We start from the raw sequence: 14,370 nt of genomic DNA, 5'->3' as shown, positions 1-14,370 counted from the left end.
CCACTGTGAACGGAACTGTAAAGCAAGGATTTCCTTTTCTAACCAAACCGGGAATCCTAATCCTCACAAAATCCCCCACCTTGACATTGAAACACTGGACAGACTTTCTGTCTCTGAAGTATGCCTTCTGTTTCTCCTGTTTTGCATCCACGATCTCTCTCAATGCATCTTCACCATATCTCACAGTTCTCTCTCTCCCTCTCTTCCGAGTTTTGTTTTCTACTTCGCAAGACCACAAATGGCACAAGACACGTACTGGCATGGTAGAAAAACAACAAGCTGACACGGTTCCAATTCCCAATGTCTACCCTGCTTCACGGCACCCTTGACGCTAGACATTAGCATCCTATTAAACCTCTCAATCCCCCATCAGCATCCGTGTAATAGAGTGAGCATCTAAAATGCCTGCTGCCATTCTGAAGAAGATAGTCCTCTGCTTATTTCTAAACAAATAACATAATTATCAGTTAAAAACAGAGAAGACTAACCCTCTTGTTTGAAAATCTTTTCGAAGAACAAAATCGCCCTCTTGTTATTTATGTCTGTAACGACTTGTACCTCAGGCTACTTCAAAAATAACTCCATTAAGGCCATAATGTACTGTACTTTGCCTGTGCCAGAGGTTATTAGACCAATGATGTCCATTCCTACACAAGCATTTGGCAAAGCACGTAACTCAAGGGGTGTGATTGGTTCCCTCCTAGTATGACAGGCCTTCTCACTGTCATAACAACGACAAAAACTCCTTCACCAGATCCTCAATGTCTTTGTCCCCCCTAACCACCAATAAACCCCTCTAATCCAACCTATGACTTTGGTGATACCTAAATGCCCTTCATAAACTGGGTCCAAAACGTGCTTTTTTACCCCACCAGGGGGAATAACACGACCGCTACGGCACACAAACAGGCCTTCTATGCTCAGTTTATCTATTACTGTATTGTACTTCACACACACACTGGGTCCGCATTGGCTATACTGGTCCATTTGGTCTTTACTGCTGCCAAGAGGTTTTTGAGTTCATCATTATCAGCCATCACCTGTTCCCAGTCGACTGTCTATTACAAAGACATGATCAAACTCCTCATATCTTCCATCCACCAACTTTCATAGGATTCTAAACTGAATGTATATGACAGGAGACACAATATAAACAAGACCCGCAATAGTGAAACAGTAAGTGACCTAACATTCTGAATGGTGGCCTGTACAAAAGAGAAGTCCCTTGGCAGGAAGGGGTACTTACCACAGTTTCCTTAATTGATTTAAGACTGCAGTATTCTTGTACACTAGCTACATCTGTGCAAACCGCCAGACGTCACAGTGATCGTACATTAATGGGTGTCCTCGTTCTTGTATTAACTGCAGCCACCCTAAACTCCATAGATCTAGCTTATGTACTGAATTGTAATGCACACGCAAGAAAGCCATTTGAGTGGAAACTTGACATATGTCAGTAGGCTTCAGAAGGGCTAGAGCCGGTTAAGGTGCACCACGCCATACACAATAATGCCGAATGACATAGTGGAGGAAGTCCTTCCATTGCTATCAATTTGACAATTCTAGTTTGGTTGACTAGTGGTATTTAACATTCTGCAGGCAGTGTTTTCAAACCCTATGAATTCATGTGTATGATGTCATTCGAGACCACTGTTGATTTTCAACAACGAAAAGCATAAACCAAACATGGTATATCAAACATATGCCTAATATGGTAAAGCTCCAGCATATTTGAAAAAACTGTTCAAATGGCACGAACCAACCAGAAACCTAAGGTCTTCTAACAAAGGTCTTCTTCAAACTAATCCAGCTAAAAAGCTCAACGGTCTTGGCAAGGCCTTTCCGGGCAGAAGTATCCATAAATGGAACAAACTACCCGTTTCCCTGAAGCTGGAAACCAACTACATACACTTCAGAAAGAAACTAAAAACGTTGTTCAAATAAACCCCGATCAATACATTTCTAATACATCACTGAACCGATATATATGTGTGGTTACCCACTGTTCCCGTTCTGTCACTAAATGTCCTGTCTTTTTGGAATGCGCTCTGATGCCCGCGGGCTTTAGCGCTATATAAACAAATAAATAAATAAAAATAAAATTAAAATATGTATGGCTGTATCGAGACATGCAGAAAAAAAGGGCAGATACAAAATCTATATTATGTTCCCACGCGCAGTGGCTAGACAGCATTAAAGAGCATGCACCCTCTGCCTCATGGTTCACCATGTATTAAAAACTAGAAATTGATACAAAACATGTGTAATAATAATAATGTATAATTGGTTATTTAAAACGCGCTTAATACTCATACATATGTTTCTAAGCGCTGACCAGGGATTGAACTTGTGTTGCTCTGCGTCGTCTTGCTTTCAAGGTGAGCGAGTTGCCCCTTTGCTATCCTCCCTCAAGTGCCCTCTTTTAATCCCTGTGCTTATTTGTGCAAATCTGGGAGTGTTTTTGACCATTTCAAAGCGCATCCCATATTAAAAAATGGGATGTGCTTTAAAATGGGCAGAAAGCAAAAGGATTCCCCTTTGTGCATGCGCCTGCGTCTGTTTGGAACGGGTGCAGGGGGTGGGCATTCCATGAACAGGTTATGGAATTTTATCAAGTGGAACAGCAGCGATATGAACCGCTCTTACCCCACCTACATTTGTATTACCCAAGCAGGAAAAAGAAATGAGTGTTTTGCTATTTTTTTAAGAGCCTGTCACTCTGAAATGCGCTCCTAGCAGTAACATGGGTGCTAGAGCCAGTCATACGTTAGTGTTGGAAAAACGCTCCTGGCCAGCAAACGTTTTGAGTTGCGGTCCAGCCCTCCTGAGATTCGTAGGTCACCTTTGAGAATAAGGTGACCTGCGAATATCTAAAACTAAGGGAAATAAAAAGTGCATCATCTCAATTTTTTATTTGCGTTTTTTAAAAATTGGTACCATAGCATCCAGCTAGCTACATAGATACATATGTTTTGTATCCATTTCTTATAGACAGACAGCTATTGTTCAAAGAAAGTGTGGGTGAATGTCAGCTATCCCTGTTTCCATGAATAATTCGGTCTCTAGTGGAGTCTTTTATCCTTTACTAAACACATGTATGGTTTGCTCCCTCCCTCCATCCCATTCTATTTGTACTTGGTCCCCTCCTCTCCCACCTCTTCTGCCCCTCCCCCGTCCTTGCCTCCCTCGTTCCCATTTCTCTGGCTTCCCCCTATCTCATTCTCTGTGACTCCTTAAGCCTAGGCTCATCACCAGGTCCTCGGCTGACAAAATAAATAAATAAATAAAAAGGTCAGCGTACAGAGCATAGCAGCAATAACCCCCTAAAATAGTACTATCAGTGAAACATGATTGATCAATTGAATTCCATGGTGGCTGAAAAATGTGGGATTAAGTATTGTATTATACGCACAATGAGTTGAGGCATGATGTTCATTCCAAGTTCATTTCGCCGGCCCTCTGCCACCAGATCAGGCAATCAATAGGGGCAGCACAGATCATATATCACCGCTCTCTGGGCCGCGGAGAGAGCGCCATAATCTCTCGCAAATTTAGACTGACAGATTTGTCGAGAACTGAAGGGCCCGGAATAAATGAAGGGACAGAGTCGCACAGTGACTTGAGCAACCTGCACTTTCAGCTTACATGCGCCCCGTCTTACTTCATGCCACCGCGCGCGCGCACGCACACACACACACACACACACACACACACACACACCACTGTCCGGCTCATGCTCACACAAACACACAGCCACATGCACACATACACATATGTATCGATGATTTATAAGGCGCCTTCTGTGGGCCCAGTCTCTTTGTAGCGCTCAGAACTGCGAACACGGACATTACACACGCATTCATGAACAAAGATGCACCCACAAAGGTACATGCGTACAAAAATATATGCACAAATTTACAAACATGCATTCACCTGACCCAGACGTATTCTTACCCACACACAGACACACAACTACCTGCATGAATGCACACACTCAAACACACAAAGACAAGTACAAAGATGTGCATAAAAGCAGACCTAAACACATATACTTGATTGCAGGGACATTCATAAAGTCACATGCATATAGGCACAGCGCACACCCAAACATACACAGATGGTGCATCCAGCCTTCAGAGGTAAGACTGACCTCCTGCTTTCATCCGCAATTGGACATCCAGCTCCTGTTAAAAGGTCACCCATCCCAATGACTATACATGCCTTACCTGACCAGAAACCATCAGCAGCCCTATTGAGTTACAGGAGATACACCTCTTAAGAACATTGTTTGTTCTATCTGTAAACCCATGTCCAAAGTTGTCTGAATGTCTTTCTGGTGACATGGGCAATATACAAAAACCCAACACACATACAAGCATTAGTGAGTACCAATGTGCACTCACATGCCTGGGCATAAATACATGTAAACACGCAGAAATCAGTTGAAGTACAATTCAATACATACATACGTACCCACATATACAAACATGCGTGTACACTCACATTTACATACACACCAATTAGCTGACACACGCACTAAAACACACACAAATCACACACACATCTTGAAATCATGCACATAGCGCCACCTACAGGCACGCAAATTCATGCTAGCCAAATGCGTGCCAACGCAGATTTCTGCAAAGCCCTTAAATCAGTTTATACTTTCAAACGCATTGATAGATTCTCACAAGCAGGTTGGATAACAAGCTTAGGTGCTCAGTCATGAGGTTAACCTCAGGATGCTTCCAAAAACACTGCTTCCTTCTAATCTATTCGCTTGTCAGTTGTCAAGGAAAAGGTTACCTATCTGGACCCACAAGCTAGCACAATGATAAGGTTATTAGAGAACATATGAGCACACAATGATGTTTAAAAGGCATCGGCAACACAGCTAAATGATATAAAGGCATGTCCAGCATGTACACATACACCTAGCAACACACTTGGTCATTCCATTAAAATGATATGCCCATGTTTATCAGACCCTTACATTTGTTTATTCACCAAACTAACGTGCATAGTAGCTCTCTAGAAAGAACATGGCATGATAATCTGTTCTGTGTTTTTTTTCCACTTTGAGAGTCCGCAGCCATCGCTTTTAACGTGCATAGTAATATTCGCTTCCATATCAGCAGGTCGCTTGTTAAAGTGTGATATTAAGGAGGGCTGTCCACTAAAACTAACAATCTCAGGGTCTGTCTTTCCTTTCCCCACTCCTCATGTCATCTTTGGGGACGAGGGTCTGCACCCGGTATTTCTGCTACACAGCCCAGCCCCGACAAGCCCTGACCCCTCCTTCCTCCTGCCACAGTGTCCCCTCACTCACACCACTCACCTGCCCTGACTGCCTTCTCGCAGTAACATCCAGCCACCAGTGAGGAGCACAATGCTCTCTTGTGCATAACTCCACACACAACATGTAGAATGTATGGTAAAGTAGAGTTACAAGCATTGGGGGATGCAGCAAGCTTTGTCAGGAGTGGGACATAATTCTGCTGCCTCTAAAACCAGGGCAGTAAAGTCACTCCGGTGGTGTTGGGTTTGATGAGTCTCTAGTCAGAGCCTCAAACATTGGCCCAAGAAACGCGTTTGTATTTGGATGGTAGGCATCCCATCAGTACATCTTTCAGGGCCCCCTCATTTTGTGTTACACCACTTACCAACATCTACCTTTAGACACAAGTGTCCTTTCCCAGTGTTAGCCCTTTCCCCCTCCTGGGTAGGCCCTCGGCATTACCCTCTGGAGTAGAGCCATCTCTTGGGGTGGGTGTCTGCCTGGAGAGCAGAGCCAAATAGTTTGGGTGGAGGGGAGGGGGCGCAGGAAGGGTCCAGTCCACCCAGACAGTCTCTGAGCTTGCCGCCAGCGAAAAAGTTAAGCATTTCTTTGTTACAAAGGAATGCATATTCCTTACTGCTCTGGAGACAGACACCATATACCCCTTGCTCTTTGTGTTGACAGCGTTTAAAGTGGGGGAAATTTGCAAGTTTTGTAGCCTGTCCGACAGTACAGCGAGTAGAGCGCATGCTTTGACATCTGTGCAGAGCTTCCAAACTCAGCCTTTCATCCTTCCGAGGTCGATAAATGAGCACAGCACACTGTAGGTAATAATAATAAGTGCTCAGATGCCTGAGGGTTTGTAGCGCTATATAAATGCTAAATTATTATTATCATGGTTCATTTAGCAAGCCATTGTTTTTACACAGTATATGCTTAACATTTCAGTGTTAAGAACTAAACATGGGGCATTTTTATTCTGTAGCCAGCACAGTGCATCAATTAACTGACCAAATCTATGCATTCTTCCAAGAGAATTATTGTGCCAAACAGAAAGTTTTAAACTAGGTTCTTTTTATTTGACACACCAAAACATTTTTTGTATATTACTTTTTAGTTACATGTGACGAATGCCTGGGAAGGGTAACTGTCATTTTCTTCCTTAAGTATTCTAGTGGCTGTTTTGGAACATGGACTTAATGCATCCGCTCAGTATCAAAGGTCTTTTCATTTTCTTAACAAGCCAGCTAGCACTCACCAGATGGCCCTTTAATGTGACCTGGCGCCTTGATTAGGAAAGCAGGGTTCATTGTTTTTCACTATGCAGACAGTAGTAGTTCATGGCAAATAAATGCTGTGATATTTGCAGCAATGATTTGTGCCCTGCACAAGTAATCCCTCTGTTGGTTAATGGCGTCTATGTTGTGCTCCTCTATGTAACAGCACATTTGCCTGTTTTTATCTGATGTGTCCCATGCCCATACGATACCACACTGCAACGTTTTGTGTATGTGGCTCTGTTGAGTATGCCATACTGTGCCCAAAGAAGGTGCCCCAAATTGTACAGCCACTAGGCCACACACCCTTTCTACACTGCCACACCATGATTTTAACTAGCTGCAGGTCAGCACTAATAAGAAATAAGAAAAGCCAGCTCTGTTAGATAAAGCATGGGCCTGCTCTTTTTTTGCAGAAATAACACCTGAGGCCTGCATAATGATGAGGAGGTAGTTAGTGGCTGAGGAACCGTGGACCATTTACCATGTATTAGAAGCCGGTTTTATTTAAAACACTTGATCAGCTTATTACTGTTCAGGCTAAAGTTTGTAAGAGGTACAATCCTTTCTGTGTATTCTTTCTGTGCATTGTTTATTGGGTGTCTCCTGTAGGGTATCCTTTCCTGTCTGTAGATATAATTCCATAAAGACTTTTGTGTTGGGGGCTGGGCATGCTCACGCTCAGACCCAGCCCCCTCATCTAAAATTCTCCAGAAACAAGAAGCAAAAGAACCCTTGTACCCCATTTGAGCGGCTGATGTTGCACCCATGGTATGCTGTCATCCAAAATCTTAAGCTGTCCGAATGAGTTTGTATGGTTCATGGTTATATATGGATTCACATATACAACCCTTTTATCGCAGACTTGTTATCAAATATAGATATCTCTGATCAGTGATATTCCTGAAATGGCCTGTGATGTAAAGCGGACAGGAACACTCATTAGTGCTATTTGACACATTTCCCATTATCTTAGAGGTATTTCGAAAGAGTGCAATAGGAGCTTACCAGACTTTCATTCTTGGAATGATAACCTACTATCAGAAAATAATTCATATGGTTAGTCTAGTATTGCCCCTTGCGAAATAAAGTGAGATGGTACAAACAGAATGCCTGCAATAAAGGGCCAGTGGTAAGTGGGCCGTTAGACCGCAGCACTCTAGTCACACTGCAGTGTGCCAGTATGGACAGTTTCGAACTGTATTCAGGCAAGGCCTTCCCTAAGAGCAAGTGACAGAAGAACAATTTACTTGGTCAGCAACAGCATGGTTTGCATATTAGATTTCTTCTGTAATGTACTCGAATTACAATGTAATGAAGCCAGCATCATTTGTACAGCAGTGATTTATTGATCTTGAGGAGGGGTTTTGTTGCTCGAAACAGAGGTGTAGTTTGAGAGTGATGTGTGCCAGTCAGGGGGAAGGAGTGCATTTCAGGGTTTCGCCCTGGGCACCGATTTGGCTAGAAACTGCCCTGACCTAGAGTCAGGGAATAGAGCAATGTTCTCAAGTAGAAGAAGCAAAGCAGGACACCATGTATAACTTGATTATAATGAGCTTGAATGGCATGTACAGGCTCAGTATTACTCGTTGTTTTAATATGCTTTCAAATTCAAAGTTTCTATGTAACATCCTGGCTCAAAAATACATAACAGACACATGACTTGCTTTCTCCTGAGAGAGGGGAAACGAGAATTGGGTTGCAGGATGGAGTGACGTGGTCGGCTTATAAAGCAAATCAATAGAAGATATGTTGTATTATCTTATGAGTGATACAGTACCTTGGTATATAATTCAGTATTGATTATTTCATATGACACAGTCACCTCCAGAATGATTTATAGGGCCAAGCGTAATGTCTATGCAGTTAATTCCATTCAAAAGGTAGATGGCTTTGGTGACATACTGCAAGCGTGATTTTTCAGAACTGTACCACCAGTGCCATGTGAGCCGGCAACCGAAACAAGGCAAATACGTAGAGCAGTGTGATAGGTTGAATCAACAGGATAGGCTGACGTGCGTGAAAGATAACATGCAGGACTCGTTTAAGTCCTTAGCAAGACACCAAAGCGGGGGTGCAAAGAAAAGTGCATAGTTCCATTTGGAAATCCTTTTCATGTAATTCCAATGAACATTACACTGAAGGGTAGTTTTTGTCTGCTGATTATCATCAATGTTTGGTGGGAATGGTAAAGAAGAACATTGGTGTAGGGTTAGGCACCTTAGATGTTTTGGCCTATAACTCCCATCATTCTAGCTGTTGTAGTCAATGGGGGCGCTCCAGAAGCTTTGGCCTACACTTCCAGAATTCCTAACCTCAGTACTCAACGTGGAGTGATCATGGTGGTTGTAATCCAAAATAACAGAAGAGCCACAGGTTCCCTACCCCTGCTTAGTCAATTAGCAGACGGATTGCATAAGCCTTCAATAGACTTAGCATCAAAGCTGCCCCATACTATACTGGTCATTCGCCATCTCTTACTTTTCTTCTTTGCCTTTTACATGCAACACTATGAAAACCAATACAATCCATCCACGCTAAGAGCCACCCTGAAAAATATGAACACAAAAAGGCAGCCAACTCTACATTGGCCATACCCAAGCCCCATCTCTCCTTTCATTCACCACAGCAAACGTGTTGAGACGATTGGTGTGTAGATTCGTTTTTGAATTGCATTCTCTATTTTCTTGTGAGTAGGAGGTAAGAACCAGTATCACACAGGCGCTAGGTCTGAGTTGGAATTTTACTCTGTGTAGTTACATATACATCTCACGTAATGCAATGAGAAATCTTAGCGCTTTTTTTATTGTGTGTTTTATTGGTACACCTAAGCTGACAGGTGTTTTGAAGGCTGTGGTGAGAGAGCCGATTGTGCTTTACATTGAATACCATGTGATTGTTGAAAAAACGTTTATATTTTTTTTTCTTCTCTTATTTGTATAAATCTGTTGGATGTTAACGACGTCACGGCTCATCAATGTCAAATGTCACCAAATGACCATTACTCAAACTTTTATATTGTATGTTTTAATATAACTCACTCTATGTCATGTCACGCGGTTCTTTGCTTTTTGATATTCAATGTATACCACAACCGGCTTTCTCACCACACCCTTGAAAAAGACCCCTGTCGGTTCGAAACATGTGTCGAATTAGGTGTAACAATAAAACACACCATGCAAAATGCGCTAAGATTTCTCATTGCATTAATTTAAACGGTTATGTAACTACACAGAGTAAAATTCCACCTCAGACCTGGCATCTGTGTGATACTGGTCCTACTCACTCTATAATTTGCCAGGACGGAAGAGCACTGTCTTACAAGACTCCCTCACTGGCAGCGGGCTCAACTAATTTTGTCAAAGGATAAGCAAAGTGATCTGCGGTTTCTAGTGCTCTACCCACTTTGTAGTCTCTATTTTCTTGTGCCACTGTCTGAGACGCAGCTAACCTTTACCTAGCTATGGGGGCAAAGTCGATGGGTTGGACTTGGCAGATTATAACATAATCAAAACAGCATAACACACTATATAAAAGAACTTAGATTATATTATTGTGAAGGTTGAACCAGTAGTTTTTGAAACAGATGTTCCTGCTGCGGATTCTCACAGCCACATGCTCCATTATGGGAACCAGGGCACCATAATGGAAACCAACTTACGTTTGGGGACCTACCATCACAGTAATTGTGATGGTCGTCAATGTCAATCTAATTTAGTGGTTAGGGTTTTCTTTTTTCCCCAGGTACCTTTGCACAATTTGTTTTTTTGTTCAATGCCAGCCCCACATTTGCATTTGGCATTCACAATACGCTTGTAAGGTCAATAGAGCTGGATAACGCTCTAACCATCGCCCCTGTTCTGTTTCTGTGTGTGCCTGTAGATGGATCCGATGGGACTGGTCCAAATGGTGACTCCCCGAGCAGTGTGGAGAGTTTACGGAAGCACCTCCGTGCCGACACCTTCACCCAGCAGCAACTGGAGGCTTTAGATCGAGTTTTTGAGCGCCCCTCTTACCCTGACGTCTTCCAAACTTCAGAGCACATCAAATCCGAACAGGTGAGACCTGAAGAAGTAAAACTGGAGCAATATTGAATTTTATTATAGTCTAGAAGATATATGGGAACATTCTTAGGGCAAATTATAATCGGGTTCTGCGGTATTGATGCCTTACACAGTGAAAGCCTTGCAACTTCCTACCTGCTCGAAAGGTCTAATACACCGGTGTAGAGAGGATTTGGATTATTTTGTGGTGTTGGGCACCTTTCCATGTGGGAGGTCAAGAGGAATCCTAAAAACAGGACACTTCCAAAGGACTAGGGTCAGCACACTTCCAAAATCTGCACTGATGATGCTGAATGTTCTTATCAGGCCCTGCTGCTTCAAATCACCCCACCATTTTGTATGCAGAAAGACTGAAGACGTGGACCAAATAAGTGCACCCACTGAGTGTTCTGACTGCCACGCTCAGACCTCGCTTAGTCTCTAGTGCTGACCTATTTTGCCATTCCAACAAACACCTTGAAATCTGATGCACTCAGGCTGGGAGAGTGTTCTGTACATTCCTCACCCATTCTGACACCAAATGGTGTCAGTGTCTAAATCTGCTTTCCTACGGTCTTATCCAAGATCTGACCTACTAGCCCATTGCCCTGGACACATTTTTCAAAGGAAAAGCGCTTGCCTATTTTTGCAAAGTATCTGATTCTCTCTATAACCCCATTGCCTAGACTGGGCCCTGTAAGAGTTGCTAGAGGTCAGCCAATAGATGTAATGAAACTGCATCTTGTCACACGCCCGTCCCCTGACACGTTATCCATTGTGTTCCACTGGACACCAATCCCTATGACCTTCAAAGAAGCCTCATCTTCTGCCTACTTCTCTCCCCCTTGTCGCCTTCTAACTCTGAGGAGTATTGAAAACCATATGCAGGCAGTCCAGTTGCATAGTGCTTCTGATCACTAGTTAGGCCCGGTGTGATACTCGTGGTCTCCCTCCGTTTTTATCCTGCCAGCTGCCGCCTGTAGATGAGGCTACTCTTCAATTAGTTAATGAAAATTATTGTTTTTAAAAAAAAGATGTACTTACGTTTCCACGTACAATTTCCATTGGGAGCAAGCAATACATTTGGATGAGGTGGACATCATTTACAGGTGAAATGCCCCCCATTTGACTGGCCAGTGTGAGTCCACCAGTTATCTCTGGCGACAGTTAGTCTTCATAAAAATTGAATAAAACTCCCGTGGAAACTGCCCCAAACCGTAAAACTGCAAAGGTAGCCTGTGAGTGGCGTTTCCCTTTTCCCTGAGTCCCCGGGTTTATTATAATGGATAACCTTTATTTACTTTCATTAGACTATTAAAAGGCAGCACAGTCATTTTTCCCCCTGCAACTCCGAGCAGGGCCCATAAAACAAATCCACAGCCTAATTGAGTTCATTTTAATTTCTCTCCGATCACAGCAAATTACTCCGGTGATAAATCAGGGGGCAGCCTCGCCCCCAGTAGAAGCCCTAATTTGCAGCTAATTACAAAACTGATTTCTACGGCAAGATCAATACGAAAAGGAATTGGAAATGACTAGGCAATCGGGCCCAGCTGAGGAGATGAGGCGGCTGGAAAGGGAGAGGGCCTGAAAAAGGGTCCAGAAAAAGCAGAAAATCAGTTTTAATTTAATGTAATATTAATCAGACCCACTTTTCCTTTTTTTGTAGTCTTCACCGGTTTATTATGCTCTTTGAAAAAGCAGCTGTGAAGAACCTTCGTGTCTGGTTTTGAAAAAGGCACAATAAAAAGGCAATTTACGGGATGGTTTCGGGGACAGGACCCCTTTTCAGATGCCTGACTCTACCCCTCCCACCCTTCTGCTGGCCATGCAGCCTGCACCCCGCCCCAATTTCATACTTCACTGCACACACAAGGAGCAAGGAAAAGACTGAGGCGAGTGAGAGGCAGGTCCTTGCTTTGTTATGATTCAAGAGATCTTTCGCCCAACCACCTGGATATTTGGGAAACCTGTCCAATGCTTCCTTGCCCACGCACCCCATGAAGGGAATGCGCTCCTGTCCGTTTAAATTACGCTATGCTCATAACCAGTTTAACACTAGAGAAGTGCCTGGCGCTGGTTGTGTATGAAGGAGAGTGAAGGCCGGACACTGAATCACCATTTTGTTTTAAATCCTCGAGCTGTCACTTCTGATCACTTTTCTACTCTAGGAATACTTCGCAACAACAGTTTCCTCACGGGTGATTGAAGCTATGGAAGGCAAGTGATGCCACTTCCTTGAGCAGTGAAGCAGGTGGAGGAGCTTCATTGTAGTGTTCCCGGGGTAGAACTGGTACACCCAGGCCTTCCCTGTATGGGACTAGCATTTTACCATGCTCCTTTCCTCCAAAAGCAAATGAAAGATCACTCTATTGCTCCATCTCTTCATATGCCACAGGCGGATATTTGGCGTGCTTTGCTCATTGCAGGCTGATCCGTCAAGAGACCAAGAAATGTATGAAAAAGGCCCGTGCACAGGGTTTTGCCTGGCATGTGATTGCCTCTTCCACAGCTCCTACTGGTCTTTCCCAGTCACACCACTGACGGAAAATCCACTAATTTCCCAGTAGTGCGTGCTACCTCAAACTTTGCTCCTTAACACACATATCTTATTTCTTACACTGATTTATAAATAAAACATTTCTCTTTTTGATTAGGGGACGAATTTAAGCACTTTACATATTTCCTTATCTGTGAAGTGCTCCCATGGATAAGTGTCTCTGTTCCATTTTTCCAGGCCAACGAGTACTCTCTTCCTGCACTTACCCCTGGGCTGGATGAAGTCAAGTCGAGCCTCTCAGCCTCCGCTAACCCGGATCTGGGAAGCAACGTGTCAGGACCCCAGAGCTACCCCGTGGTGACTGGTAAGCTGAGCTCCAAGCCAACACTGGCACAGCTATTGGGTTTTCTATATCTCTTTTAAGGCCCTTTGTTTATATCGTTATGTATGAAGGGAGCATCTGGGGTTATTCCGTTCTCTTTAGAAACTACACAGCAAGCAAGCATAGGAAGATGTTGACAGACAGTCTGCAAAAAGGGACCTACCCGTGTGCCCAGGGCGGAATGCACAATTTAAGGACAGGCACGAGCGCATACTCTACCACTGCTTTTTTTTCTTTTGCACACCTATCTACATACAGAAAAGATGTTTAGCATTCGGATAATGCTATTGGAACAAGTAAATCATGCGTTACGTAAAATGGTAGACACCAGGTTAGCTCCTGTGGGGAAACAGTATAGTGTAGGACGCACCTGCTGGACTGTTGATTACGTGACTCAATTTTCTTTATTCTTTGTAAATACTGGGTTCATATTGTGTACAAAATCAGTAATTTTGCTCTCTCAACTATTTCATTGCAAAACTCATTTTCCTCTAGGTTTATTTGGCCGTAAGGTAACCCCTTTTGGACTAGAGTAGGGTTCCAGGCCAGCATACTTACAGTTGACTGTCAGTTACGGCCAGGATATTCATGACGCTACCAGTTGTGGCAGCATCAATATTAATGCTACCTTGGCTCAGTGCTTGTCATCACCTATAGGTCCACTTGACGTTCCTGTGGCCAATCAGAATGACAGTTTCTCATTTCATCCTGATCCCTTCCAACAAGAAGTGCCATGAAAAATGGGAATGTGTTGCAGCGACTCAGGCTTCTTCTGCCCATGCAGGATGTTTTCAGTCTGGCCCTCCTATTTTATGGTGCCATGTGCCGGGATATGCTCAAAAGTTCTTTGCCATGTCTTCTTATGACGTAGAAGTTCTCCAGCCATAGCA

The 14,370-nt window shown here is 43.4% G+C and overlaps 1 protein-coding gene across 13 annotated transcripts in view; it reads left to right on the top strand.

Annotated features, from left to right (window-relative positions):
* Positions 1-14,370, top strand: part of PAX2 (paired box 2) — a 147,333-nt gene that overhangs the window by 94,799 nt on the left and 38,164 nt on the right. For all 13 annotated transcript variants that reach the window (XR_011268585.1, XR_011268586.1, XM_069610481.1 and 10 more), the window contains 2 exons: positions 10,438-10,613; positions 13,336-13,462. Coding sequence is in view for 11 of the 13 variants with exons in the window: in XM_069610481.1 (XP_069466582.1) it covers positions 10,438-10,613; positions 13,336-13,462 (303 nt within the window). In the remaining 2 variants the exon portion in view is untranslated. The remainder of the gene's footprint in view (positions 1-10,437; positions 10,614-13,335; positions 13,463-14,370) is intronic.

This window comes from Ambystoma mexicanum, chromosome 8 (genome assembly GCF_040938575.1).
Source record: "Ambystoma mexicanum isolate Mex_15411 chromosome 8, UKY_AmexF1_1, whole genome shotgun sequence".
Taxonomy (NCBI): domain Eukaryota; kingdom Metazoa; phylum Chordata; class Amphibia; order Caudata; family Ambystomatidae; genus Ambystoma; species Ambystoma mexicanum.
This window is presented reverse-complemented; position numbering and strand designations above follow the sequence as displayed.